At 38.4% G+C, this 14,368-nt stretch overlaps 1 protein-coding gene across 1 annotated transcript in view; it reads left to right on the plus strand.

Annotated features, from left to right (window-relative positions):
• USP9X (ubiquitin specific peptidase 9 X-linked) overlaps nucleotides 1-14,368 on the plus strand; it is a gene marked incomplete in the record, with an annotated part of 1,177,890 nt that overhangs the window by 1,011,180 nt on the left and 152,342 nt on the right. The window contains 1 exon segment of the mRNA XM_053706481.1: nucleotides 4,680-4,821. Within this exon segment, the coding sequence (XP_053562456.1) occupies nucleotides 4,680-4,821 (142 nt within the window).

Genomic DNA, 14,368 nt, shown 5'->3' on the forward strand with positions numbered 1-14,368 from the left:
CTGGTCCCTTAGCCTCCTCATGTTGGTTGTCAATATACTCCTTACATAGATTTGATGATAAAAGTAAATTGGAAAGTTGTTTAAAAATGCATGCCGTATCTAATTGATAAAAGTTTAATTTTGAAGAGACTGTCCCTTTAAGCGCTCCTCGAGCTTTGGGAATCTTTGCCTCCTCCGAGTGGCCAGAAATTGAATTCCAGGAGTATTGACTTGTGGACTCTCACCAGCATGAAAGAAATTAATTGATCAGGTAAGAATATATTTTGTTTTTAAAATTAAATCAATGTAAATATTTGCATAGGAAATTAGTACATCTAAGCAAGTATCCCCGCTTGCTCCCAGAAATTCTTAATATGCAATGTTTCCAATGCACAAGAGAATTGTGGGTAAGATATGCAAATTAGGTATGCAAATTCTCAGTTTTTTTGCTTCAAAATACTGTTTTAACACAGCGATCCTTTTAAACAGGAATATGACAGCAAACCAGAAATCACTCACTATACAAGCCTGTTTCGTTCTTTTTAGAACTCATCAGTAGGAGATAGATTTCTGATTGCTGCATTGGAAAAGCTATTTTCATGGTTAAACCAAAATTCATTAAAATTATGGGGGGGGAGATAAAAAACTGAAATTAAAATCCTCCATGTCTCAAAATTAAATCAATGTAAATATTTGCATAGGAAATTAGTACATCTAAGCAAGTATCCCCGCTTGCTCCCAGAAATTCTTAATATGCAATGTTTCCAATGCACAAGAGAATTGTGGGTAAGATATGCAAATTAGGTATGCAAATTCTCAGTTTTTTTGCTTCAAAATACTGTTTTAACACAGCGATCCTTTTAAACAGGAATATGACAGCAAACCAGAAATCACTCACTATACAAGCCTGTTTCGTTCTTTTTAGAACTCATCAGTAGGAGATAGATTTCTGATTGCTGCATTGGAAAAGCTATTTTCATGGTTAAACCAAAATTCATTAAAATTATGGGGGGGGAGATAAAAAACTGAAATTAAAATCCTCAATGTCTCAAAATTAAATCAATGTAAATATTTGCATAGGAAATTAGTACATCTAAGCAAGTATCCCCGCTTGCCCCCAGAAATTCTTAATATGCAATGTTTCCAATGCACAAGAGAATTGTGGGTAAGATATGCAAATTAGGTATGCAAATTCTCAGTTTTTTTGCTTCAAAATACTGTTTTAACACAGCGATCCTTTTAAACAGGAATATGACAGCAAACCAGAAATCACTCACTATACAAGCCTGTTTCGTTCTTTTTAGAACTCATCAGTAGGAGATAGATTTCTGATTGCTGCATTGGAAAAGCTATTTTCATGGTTAAACCAAAATTCATTAAAATTATGGGGGGGGAGATAAAAAACTGAAATTAAAATCCTCCATGTCTCAAAATTAAATCAATGTAAATATTTGCATAGGAAATTAGTACATCTAAGCAAGTATCCCCGCTTGCTCCCAGAAATTCTTAATATGCAATGTTTCCAATGCACAAGAGAATTGTGGGTAAGATATGCAAATTAGGTATGCAAATTCTCAGTTTTTTTGCTTCAAAATACTGTTTTAACACAGCGATCCTTTTAAACAGGAATATGACAGCAAACCAGAAATCACTCACTATACAAGCCTGTTTCGTTCTTTTTAGAACTCATTTCAGTTTTTTATCTCCCCCCCCATAATTTTAATGAATTTTGGTTTAACCATGAAAATAGCTTTTCCAATGCAGCAATCAGAAATCTATCTCCTACTGATGAGTTCTAAAAAGAACGAAACAGGCTTGTATAGTGAGTGATTTCTGGTTTGCTGTCATATTCCTGTTTAAAAGGATCGCTGTGTTAAAACAGTATTTTGAAGCAAAAAAACTGAGAATTTGCATACCTAATTTGCATATCTTACCCACAATTCTCTTGTGCATTGGAAACATTGCATATTAAGAATTTCTGGGAGCAAGCGGGGATACTTGCTTAGATGTACTAATTTCCTATGCAAATATTTACATTGATTTAATTTTGAGACATGGAGGATTTTAATTTCAGTTTTTTATCTCCCCCCCCATAATTTTAATGAATTTTGGTTTAACCATGAAAATAGCTTTTCCAATGCAGCAATCAGAAATCTATCTCCTACTGATGAGTTCTAAAAAGAACGAAACAGGCTTGTATAGTGAGTGATTTCTGGTTTGCTGTCATATTCCTGTTTAAAAGGATCGCTGTGTTAAAACAGTATTTTTAAGCAAAAAAACTGAGAATTTGCATACCTAATTTGCATATCTTACCCACAATTCTCTTGTGCATTGGAAACATTGCATATTAAGAATTTCTGGGAGCAAGCGGGGATACTTGCTTAGATGTACTAATTTCCTATGCAAATATTTACATTGATTTAATTTTGAGACATGGAGGATTTTAATTTCAGTTTTTTATCTCCCCCCCCATAATTTTAATGAATTTTGGTTTAACCATGAAAATAGCTTTTCCAATGCAGCAATCAGAAATCTATCTCCTACTGATGAGTTCTAAAAAGAACGAAACAGGCTTGTATAGTGAGTGATTTCTGGTTTGCTGTCATATTCCTGTTTAAAAGGATCGCTGTGTTAAAACAGTATTTTGAAGCAAAAAAACTGAGAATTTGCATACCTAATTTGCATATCTTACCCACAATTCTCTTGTGCATTGGAAACATTGCATATTAAGAATTTCTGGGAGCAAGCGGGGATACTTGCTTAGATGTACTAATTTCCTATGCAAATATTTACATTGATTTAATTTTGAGACATGGAGGATTTTAATTTCAGTTTTTTATCTCCCCCCCCATAATTTTAATGAATTTTGGTTTAACCATGAAAATAGCTTTTCCAATGCAGCAATCAGAAATCTATCTCCTACTGATGAGTTCTAAAAAGAACGAAACAGGCTTGTATAGTGAGTGGTTTCTGGTTTGCTGTCATATTCCTGTTTAAAAGGATCGCTGTGTTAAAACAGTATTTTGAAGCAAAAAAACTGAGAATTTGCATACCTAATTTGCATATCTTACCCACAATTCTCTTGTGCATTGGAAACATTGCATATTAAGAATTTCTGGGAGCAAGCGGGGATACTTGCTTAGATGTACTAATTTCCTATGCAAATATTTACATTGATTTAATTTTGAGACATGGAGGATTTTAATTTCAGTTTTTTATCTCCCCCCCCATAATTTTAATGTATTTTGTTTTTGTAACGTATATGTTTATGATCTACTATTGTACAAAAATATAAAACTGGTACAAATCAGGAGTAAACAATTTTAACGTCATCACCTTATGCAGTTACTGAATCATTTTCTAAAATAAATTATCCAATAAGACAAATTGTAACTGTTGTCTGTAATTTGAATTATTTTGAGAAAATGTTTGTCCAACGTTAAGTAGTTAGGAGCTGGAGAAGAAAGATTTTTTTTGAAAACCATTTAACTGATAGTTTGTCTAAATTCCTTAGAGATAAACTTTGTATAATTGTTATCAGTAATATCTTCAAAGAAACACAAAAAATATAAATGTGTGTATATTGTGTGTGTGTGTGTGTGTGTAGAAATCCAAACTGCTTGGGACTTGAAAAGCTTTGGATTTAAGAATAGTTTGAATTTCCCAAAATATTTGCATCTTTAAAATGGGACAGTTTGGAGAGAGGGTGGAACCAAGTATAAACAACAATATCTTATGTAATTTAGGTAATATTTACATGTCATAATACAGATTATGCAGGTCAATCTAAAGGTAATTTTATATAATTATTAAAGGGACAGTCTACTCCAGACTTTTTATATAATTTATTTTTTTTAAAGATAATGCCTTTATTACCCATTCTCTAGTTTTGCATAACCAACATATTTATATTAATATACATTTTACCTCTGTGATTACCTTGTATCTAAGCCTCTGCAGACTGCCTCCTTATTTCAGTTCTTTTGACAGCCTTGCATTTTAGCCAATCAGTGCTGACTCCTAAGTTACTCCACATGCGTGAGCACAATGTTATCTATATGTCACACATGAACTAATGCCCTCTAGCTGTGGATAAACTTGTCAAATACATTCATATAATAGGCGGCCTTCAAGGGGCTTAGAAATTTGCATATGAGCCTACCTAGGTTTAGCTTTCAATTAAGAATAACAAGAGAACTAAGCAAATTTGATAATAAAAGTAAATTGGAAAGTTGTTTAACATTACATACCCTATCTGAATCATGAAACTTTAATTTTGAATAGACTGTCCCTTTAATGTTTTTGTATGCATAATACCCTCAGAAAAAAAGTTCAGTACTGTGATCAGAAAGGTGGTAATTGTTGTTTTAAATAAGTATAGACAAGTTTTTGCATTTCAGAACACAAAGAAAAACACACAGGTAGAGAACATTGTGATTTACAGGAAGCGAAATATAGTAATTTTTGTTGGTTTTGTTTTTGTCCCTGACATTCTTTGATACTGTCCATACAACTTATTTGGTAGAAACTGACATTGATGGTTTTAGTATAAATACTGGTGCCAGTGTCTTTTTAAGAGCCTGCAGTTCCTTTTAGTTTCCATGTGGAGTTTAAATATGCTTAGTGTCTACTACTAATTATGTTTTCTAATTATATATATATATATATATTTTTTTTTTCTTTTTCAAATGATTTTGTAGGTACGAATGTGAGGAATCTTTTACAACCCTGAATGTAGATATTAGAAATCACCAAAACCTGCTGGATTCTATGGAACAGTATGTCAAAGGAGATTTGCTTGAAGGTGCAAATGCTTATCATTGTGAGAAATGTAACAAAAAGGTACAGCTGTCAGATTGTTATTGTTTGGAATATGTGATGTACATTTCAAAATATGTGTTACTTTAAATTTACATAATGTGTTTCACACACTAGTTTTGTTCGTATCTGGTAATTTAAATGTTCTACTTATTATTTATTTTGTGAAATTGTATTTAAAACTGGTATGTTGAAACTCAGACGTATTTGGGTGCTTCTCCTTTACTAACATATTACCCCTACCTTCTTGCCATCTCTGTTCTGTTAATGCTGAAAAAAGTAGTATCTCTGTTGCACTGCTTCATTCTGAAGAGCTTTTGTACAAATGAAGATTGTGACCCCTTTTGTTGTTTATTATGTGGCTGCAAATGTCTTTTAACATCCTTCAGGGCCGCCTGAAGTTAGTTTGGGCAGCCCCCTTCTCACAAAGTTTTTTCCCCTCTGGAGTTGTTTCTAGGTTTTATAGACTCTGGCCTTATTCTCTGGTTATCCCATTCTGATTAGCCCAATAAGAGAGCATTCACTTTGTTATACAAGGTAATGCTTGCATCAGGTATTTTAGCTGTTCTTTCTTGATCTTATTATGCACTGTTTCTCTGATTCATCTCACATTGACTAAAGGTCCAGTCCTGCTCTCATTTGTTTGAGGCTTTAGGAGATGGAAATTTAGTTGTATACAACAATGATCCATTTTTTATCATATAATTAATAGTAACATAATAGATGAGATTGAAGAGACTGAAGTCCATCAAGTTCAACCTATACAAATATAAAATACTTACAAAAACATCCAGTTAAGCTTAAATAATCCCACTAAAAGATGACCCATTTAATACAAGCAATCATATCCATGAATTTTGTTTCTAGACAGAAATGTATCCAAACAATTTTTAAATGTATCTAGGGTATTAGCATTTACTACCTCCTTTGGTAATGAGTTCCACAATTATATTGCTCTTACAGTGAAAAAAATGTTTCTGATGCAGGAGATCAAATCTCCTTTCCTCCAATCTTAAATTGTGACCTCTTGTCACAAACAATTTTCTTGGAATAAACAGAGTTTCTGCCATCTCTTTATATGGGCCTTGAATATATTTATATAAAGTAATGTCGCCTCTCAAGCGCCGTTTTTCTACCGAAAACAGACCCAGTTTGGCTAGCCTCCCCTCATATCTTAAATTCGCCATTCCCCTTATTAGCTTTGTGGCCTTTCTCTGAACTTTTTCTAGTTCTGCAGTATCTTTTTTGCGATCGGTCCCCAGAACTGCACTCCATACTCAAGGTGAGGTCTTACCAGGGATTTATATAGTGACAGAATTATGCTTTCCTCCCTTGAATCAATGCCTCTTAATACATGCTAGTATCTTATTAGCCTTTTGAAGCCGCTGCCCTGCATTGTGCACCCATCTTTAGCTTGTTATCTATTACTACTCCCAAATCCCTTTCCTCCTCTGTTTGGCTAAGTCTTGTCCCATTTAAATAATAAATTGCCTGCTTATTTTTACTTCCAAAATGTAGAACCTTTTGGAACCTTGCATTTTCCCATATTAAAGCTCATTTCTCTTGTTAAGTGTAGTCAGTCCACGGGTCATCCATTACTTATGGAATATATCTCTTCCTAACAGGAAGCTGCAAGAGAATCACCCAAGCAGAGCTGCTATATAGCTCCTCCCCTCACATGTCATATTCAGTCATTCTCTTGCAGCCTAACTAAAGATAGGTCGCTGTGAGAGGTCTGTGGTGTTTTTTAACTTAGTTTATTTCTTCAATCAAAAGTTTGTTATTGTAAATGGCACCGGAGTGTGCTGTTTGTTCTCAGGCAGCATTAGAAGAAGAATCTGCCTGCGTTTTCTATGATCTTAGCAGACGTAACTAAGATCCACTGGCTGTTCTCATCTGAGGAGTGAGGTAACTTCATAAAAGGGGAATAGCATGCAGGGCCCCCCTGCAAATGAGGTATGTGCAGTAAATTATTTTTCTGAGGAATGGAATTGACTGAGAAAATACTGCTTATACCAATGTAACGTAAGTTCAGCCTTAAATGCAGTGATAGCGACTGGTATTAGGCTGATGAGTGTGTGTACACTGAATGTATTTTTCTAAGGAATGGAATTGACTCTGAAAATACTGTTAATACTGAAATAATGTATGAGCCTTAACTGCAGTAAAAGCGACTGGTAGCAGGCTTATTAATAACACTTCATAACTTTTCAAATGTATGTTTAAAACGTTTACTGGCATGTTAATCGTTTTTTGTGAGGTACTTGGTGATAAAACTTATTGGGGCATGATTTTTACCACATGGCCATCTTTGTTTTCTGCATAGAAACAGTTATCTGAGCTTCCCCACTGTTGTAATATGAGTGGGAGGGGCCTATTTTAGCGCTTTTTTGCGCAGTAAAAATTCAGTCACAGTCTGTCTACTTCATCCTCCATGATCCAGATCGTCTCTAGAGAGCTCAGGGGTCTTCACAATTCATTTTGAGGGAGATAATCAGTCACAGCAGACCTGTGACAGTGTGTTTTGACTGTGATAAAAACGTTAATTATTAAATTGTTATCCGTTTTTGGGTATTAAGGGGTTAATCATCCATTTGCTGGTGGGTGCAATCCTTTGCTAACTTAATACATTTACTGTGAAAAATTGGTTGCTATAACTATTTTGGTTCATTATTTCAACTGTGACAGCTTTTTGTGCTTCTTAAAGGCACAGTAGCGTTTTTTATAGTGCTTGTAAATTTATTTAGAAAAGTATTTCCAAGCTTGCTAGTCTCATTGCTAGTCTGTTTAAACATGTCTGACACAGATGAATCTCTTTGTTCACTATGTTTAAAGGCCAATGTGGAGCCCAATAGAAATTTGTGTACTAATTGCATTGATGTTACTTTAAATAAAAGTCAATCTTTACATGTAAAGAAATTATCACCAGACAACGAGGGGGAAGTTATGCCGACTAACTCTCCTCACGTGTCAGTACCTTCGCCTCCCGCTCAGGAGGTGCGTGATTTTGTGGCGCCAAGTACATCAGGGAGGCCCTTACAAATCACTTTGCAAGACATGGCTACTGTTATGACAGAAGTATTATCTAAATTGCCAGAATTAAGAGGCAAGCGCGATAGCTCTGGGTTAAGGACAGAGCGCGCGGATGAGGTGAGAGCCATGTCAGATACTGCGTCACAGTTTGCAGAACATGAAGACGGAGAGCTTCATTCTGTGGGTGACGGATCTGATCCAGGGAGACTGGATTCAGAGATTTCTAATTTTAAATTTAAGCTTGAGAACCTCCGCATATTGCTAGGGGAGGTATTAGCGGCTCTGAATGATTGTAACACAGTTGCAATTCCAGAAAAATTATGTAGGTTGGATAGATACTATGCGGTACCGGTGTGTACTGACGTGTTTCCTATACCTAAAAGGCTTACAGAGATTATTAGCAAGGAGTGGGATAGACCTGGTGTGACTTTTTCCCCTCCTCCCATATTTAGGAAAATGTTTCCTATAGACGCCACCACACGAGACTTATGGCAGACGGTCCCTAAGGTGGAGGGAGCAGTTTCTACTTTAGCTAAGCGTACCACTATCCCGGTGGAGGATAGTTGTGCCTTTTCAGATCCAATGGATAAGAAATTAGAGGGTTACCTTAAGAAAATGTTTGTTCAACAAGGTTTTATCTTACAGCCCCTTGCATGCATTGCGCCTGTCACTGCTGCGGCGGCATTTTGGTTTGAGTCTCTGGAAGAGGCCATTCGCACAGCTCCATTGGATGAAATTATGAACAAGCTTAAAGCACTTAAGCTAGCTAACGCATTTGTTTCTGATGCCGTCGTACATTTAATCAAACTTACGGCTAAGAACTCCGGATTCGCCATCCAAGCGCGCAGAGCGCTATGGCTTAAATCCTGGTCAGCTGACGTGACTTCTAAATCTAAATTGCTTAATATTCCTTTCAAAGGGCAGACCTTATTCGGGCCCGGCTTGAAAGAAATTATAGCTGACATTACGGGAGGTAAGGGCCATGCTCTACCTCAGGACAGGGCCAAATCAAAGGCCAAACAGTCTAATTTTCGTGCCTTTCGTAACTTCAAGGCAGGAGCAGCATCAACTTCCTCCGCTCCAAAACAGGAAGGAGCTGTTGCTCGTTACAGGCAGGGCTGGAAAGTTAACCAGTCCTGGAACAAGGGCAAGCAGGCCAAGAAACCTGCTGTTGCCCCTAAGACAGCATGAAGAGAGGGCCCCCTATCCGGAAACGGATCTAGTGGGGGGCAGACTTTCTCTCTTCGCCCAGGCTTGGGCAAGAGATGTCCAGGATCCCTGGGCGTTGGAGATCATATCTCAGGGATATCTCCTGGACTTCAAAACTTCTCCTCCACGAGGGAGATTTCATCTTTCAAGGTTATCAGCAAACCAAATAAAGAAAGAGGCGTTTCTACGCTGTGTACAAGACCTCTTACTAATGGGGGTGATCCACCCAGTTCCGCGGACGGAACACGGGCAAGGATTCTATTCAAATCTATTTGTGGTTCCCAAGAAAGAGGGAACCTTCAGACCAATCTTGGACTTAAAAATCCTAAACAAATTCCTAAGAGTTCCATCATTCAAAATGGAAACTATTCGAACCATCCTTCCCATGATCCAAGAGGGTCAGTACATGACCACAGTGGACTTAAAGGATGCCTACCTTCACATACCGATTCACAAGGATCATTATCGGTACCTAAGATTTGCTTTCCTAGACAGGCATTACCAGTTTGTAGCTCTTCCCTTCGGATTAGCTACGGCTCCAAGAATCTTTACAAAAGTTCTGGGCTCACTTCTGGCGGTACTAAGACCGCGAGGCATAGCGGTGACTCCGTACCTAGACGACATTCTGATACAAGCATCAAGTTTTCAAACTGCCAAGTCTCATACAGAGATAGTTCTGGCATTTCTGAGGTCGCATGGGTGGAAGGTGAACGTGGAAAAGAGTTCTCTATTACCACTTACAAGGGTTCCCTTTCTAGGGACTCTTATAGATTCTGTAGAGATGAAAATTTACCTGACAGAGGCCAGGTTATCAAAACTTCTAAATGCTTGCCGTGTCCTTCATTCCATTCCACACCCGTCAGTAGCTCAGTGCATGGAAGTAATCGGCTTAATGGTAGCGGCAATGGACATAGTACCATTTGCGCGCCTGCATCTCAGACCGCTGCAATTGTGCATGCTAAATCAGTGGAACGGGGATTACTCAGATTTGTCCCCCCTACTAAATCTGGATCAAGAGACCAGAGATTCTCTTCTATGGTGGCTTTCTCGGCCACATCTGTCCAAGGGGATGACCTTTCGCAGGCCAGATTGGACGATTGTAACAACAGACGCCAGCCTTCTAGGCTGGGGCACAGTCTGGAACTCCCTGAAGGCTCAGGGATTATGGACTCAGGAGGAGAAACTCCTCCCAATAAATATTCTGGAATTAAGAGCAATATTCAATGCTCTCCTAGCTTGGCCTCAGTTAGCAACTCTGAGGTTCATCAGATTTCAGTCGGACAACATCACGACTGTGGCTTACATCAACCATCAAGGGGGAACCAGAAGTTCCCTAGCGATGTTGGAAGTCTCAAAGATAATTCGCTGGGCAGAGTCTCACTCTTGCCACCTGTCAGCGATTTACATCCCAGGCGTGGAGAACTGGGAGGCGGATTTTCTAAGTCGCCAGACTTTTCATCCGGGGGAGTGGGAACTTCATCCGGAGGTCTTTGCTCAACTGATTCATCGTTGGGGCAAACCAGATCTGGATCTCATGGCTTCTCGCCAGAACGCAAAGCTTCCTTGTTACGGATCCAGGTCCAGGGACCCGGGAGCGGTGCTGATAGATGCTCTGACAGCCCCTTGGGTCTTCAACATGGCTTATGTGTTTCCACCATTTCCGATGCTTCCTCGTTTGATTGCCAAGATCAAACAGGAGAAAGCTTTGGTGATTCTGATAGCGCCTGCGTGGCCACGCAGGACCTGGTATGCAGACCTAGTGGACATGTCGTCCTGTCCACCGTGGTCTCTGCCTCTGAGACAGGACCTTCTAATTCAGGGTCCTTTCAACCATCCAAAATCTAATTTCTCTGAGGCTGACTGCATGGAGATTGAACGCTTGATTCTATCAAAGCGTGGCTTCTCGGAGTCGGTTATTGATACCTTAATACAGGCTAGGAAGCCTGTTACCAGAAAAATTTACCATAAGATATGGCGTAAATATTTATATTGGTGCGAATCCAAGTGTTACTCATGGAGTAAGGTTAGGATTCCTAGGATATTGTCCTTTCTACAAGAGGGTTTAGAAAAGGGCTTATCTGCTAGTTCGTTAAAGGGACAGATTTCTGCCCTGTCTATTCTTCTACACAAACGTCTGGCTGAAGTTCCAGACGTTCAGGCTTTAGCTAGGATTAAGCCTGTGTTTAAGACTGTTGCTCCGCCGTGGAGCTTAAACTTAGTTCTTAACGTTCTTCAAGGCGTTCCATTTGAACCCCTTCATTCCATTGATATCAAGCTGTTATCCTGGAAGGTTCTGTTTTTGATGGATATTTCCTCGGCTCGAAGAGTCTCTGAGTTATCTGCCTTACATTGTGATTCTCCTTATCTGATTTTTCATTCAGACAAGGTAGTTCTGCGTACTAAACCTGGGTTCTTACCTAAGGTAGTTACTAACAGGAATATCAATCAAGAGATTGTTGTTCCATCACTGTGTCCTAACCCTTCTTCAAAGAAGGAACGACTTTTGCATAATCTGGACGTAGTCCGTGCCCTGAAGTTCTATTTGCAGGCAACTAAAGATTTTCGTCAAACTTCTTCCCGGTTTGTCGTTTACTCTGGACAGAGAAGAGGTCAAAAGGCTTCGGCTACCTCTCTCTCTTTTTGGCTTCGTAGCATAATACGTTTAGCCTATGAGACTGCTGGACAGCAGCCTCCTGAAAGGATTACAGCTCATTCTACTAGAGCTGTGGCTTCCACCTGGGCCTTTAAAAATGAGGCCTCTGTTGAACAGATTTGCAAGGCTGCAACTTGGTCTTCACTTCACACTTTTTCAAAATTTTACAAATTTTACACTTTTGCTTCTTCGGAGGCTATTTTTTGGGAGAAAGGTACTTCAGGCAGTGGTTCCTTCTGTTTAATGTTCCTGCCTTGTCCCTCCCTTCATCCGTGTACTTTAGCTTTGGTATAGGTATTCCATAAGTAATGGATGACCCGTGGACTGACTACACTTAACAAGAGAAAACATAATTTATGCTTACCTGATAAATGTATTTCTCTTGTAGTGTAGTCAGTCCACGGCCCGCCCTGTCTTTAAGGCAGATCTAAATTTTAATTAAACTCCAGTCACCACTGCACCCTATGGTTTCTCCTTTCTCGTCTGGTTTTGGTCGAATGACTGAATATGACATGTGAGGGGAGGAGCTATATAGCAGCTCTGCTTGGGTGATTCTCTTGCAGCTTCCTGTTAGGAAGAGATATATTCCATAAGTAATGGATGACCCGTGGACTGACTACACTACAAGAGAAATAAATTTATCAGGTAAGCATAAATTATGTTTTCTTTCATGTAATTGGCAAGAGTCCATGAGCTAGTGACGTATGCGATATACAATCCTACCAGGAGGGGCAAAGTTTCCCAAACCTCAAAATGCCTATAAATACACCCCCTCACCACACCCACAATTCAGTTTTACAAACTTTGCGTCCTATGGAGGTGGTGAAGTAAGTTTGTGCTAAGATTTCTACGTTGATATGCGCTTCTCAGCATTGTTGAAGCCTGATTCCTCTCAGAGTACAGCGAATGTCAGAGGGACGTGAAGGAAGTATCACTTATTGAATACGATGATTTCCCTAACGGGGGTCTATTTCATAGGTTCTCTGTTATCGGTCGTAGAGATTCATATCCTACCTCCCTTTTCAGATCGACGATGTACTCTCAATTTACAATTACCTCTACTGATAATTGTTTCAGTACTGGTTTGGCTATCTGCTATATGTGGATAGGTGTCTTTTGGCAAGTATGTTTTTTATTATTTAAGACACCTCAGCTATGGTTTGGCACTTTATGCATTTATATAAAGTTCTAAATATATGTATTGTACTTATATTTGCCATGAGTCAGGTTCATGTATTTCCTTCTGCAGACTCAGTTTCATATTTGGGGAAAATAAAAAAAAATTTTAAGAAATTTTTTTCTTACCTGGGGTTTAGTCTTTTTTTCAATTGACTACTTCTTGCAAATTGCAGGCGGTATTAGGCCCGCGGGTGTGCCAAATTCTAGACTTTATTGTGCCATTCTTGGTGCGAGAATTTTTTTGGCATGAAAAATACGTCTATGATGAAACTTCGTCATTTCCGGCGCCATAGTTGACGCCGAAGCCTTACACACGGTTGCGTCATTTCCAGTTATTATTGGCACCAAAAAAGTTTTCAGTTACTTTGTGCGTCATACTTGGCGCCAAACTTTTCATTATTTTAATACCCCATTGATGTTTGCCACTTGCCTTTTTCTCTATCAGAGGGCTATGCTATTTGCATTTTTTCCCATTCCTGAAACTGTCATATAAGGATTGTGATCATTTTTCTTTATACGTTGTTTTTTGTTTTACTTTTTGCAAGATGTCTCAATCTGATCCTGCCTCAGAAGTTTCTGCTGGAACATTAATGCCTGACATCGGTTCTACCAAAGCTAAGTGCATTTGTTGTAAGATTGTGGAAATTATTTCGCCGAATGTCATTTGTAATAGTTGTCATGACAAACTTTTACATGCAGATAGTGTGTCCATCAGTAATAGTACATTGCCAGTTGCAGTTCCTTCAACTTCTAATAAACGTAAAAGATCTTTTAAAACTTCTCATTCAGTTGATGAAATTTCAAATGACCAACAACATAATAATTTATCCTTCTCTGAAGAGGATCTATCTGATACTTCCTCAGACATTGACACTGACAAATTTACTTATTTATTTAAAATAGAGTATATGTGTTTATTAAAAGAAGTGTTAATTACTTTGGATATTGAGGTAACCAGTCCTCTTGTTAAGACTAATAAACGTTTAAATGCTGTTTTCTCTTGTAAGATGTATCGAGTCCACGGATTCATCCTTACTTGTGGGATATTCTCCTTCCCTACAGGAAGTGGCAGAGAGCACCCACAGCAGAGCTGTCTATATAGCGCCCCCCTTAGCTCCACCCCCCAGTCATTCTCTCTGCCTGCTTAACTGCTAGGAAGGGCAAAGAGCTATGTGGTGACTAAAATGTAGTTTTTTACTTCTCAAGCAAGAGTTTATTATTTTAAATGGTATCTGTGTGTACTATTTACTCTCTGGCAGAAAAGGGATGAAGATTTCTGCAAGAGGGATGATGATCTTAGCACTTTGTAGCTAAGATCCACTGCTGTTCTCACAAGGCCTGAAGAGTATAGGAAAACTTCAGTTGGGAGAACGGTTTGCAGACTAAGCTGCATATGAGGTATGTTCAGTCTATATTTTTCTAGACAGACTGTGTTAAATCTAGAAAAGGCTGACAATATCCCCATGAGGGAAGGGTAAGCTGTATTCAGATACTTTA

The sequence above is a fragment of the Bombina bombina genome, chromosome 3 (genome assembly GCF_027579735.1).
Source record: "Bombina bombina isolate aBomBom1 chromosome 3, aBomBom1.pri, whole genome shotgun sequence".
Lineage (NCBI taxonomy): Eukaryota > Metazoa > Chordata > Amphibia > Anura > Bombinatoridae > Bombina > Bombina bombina.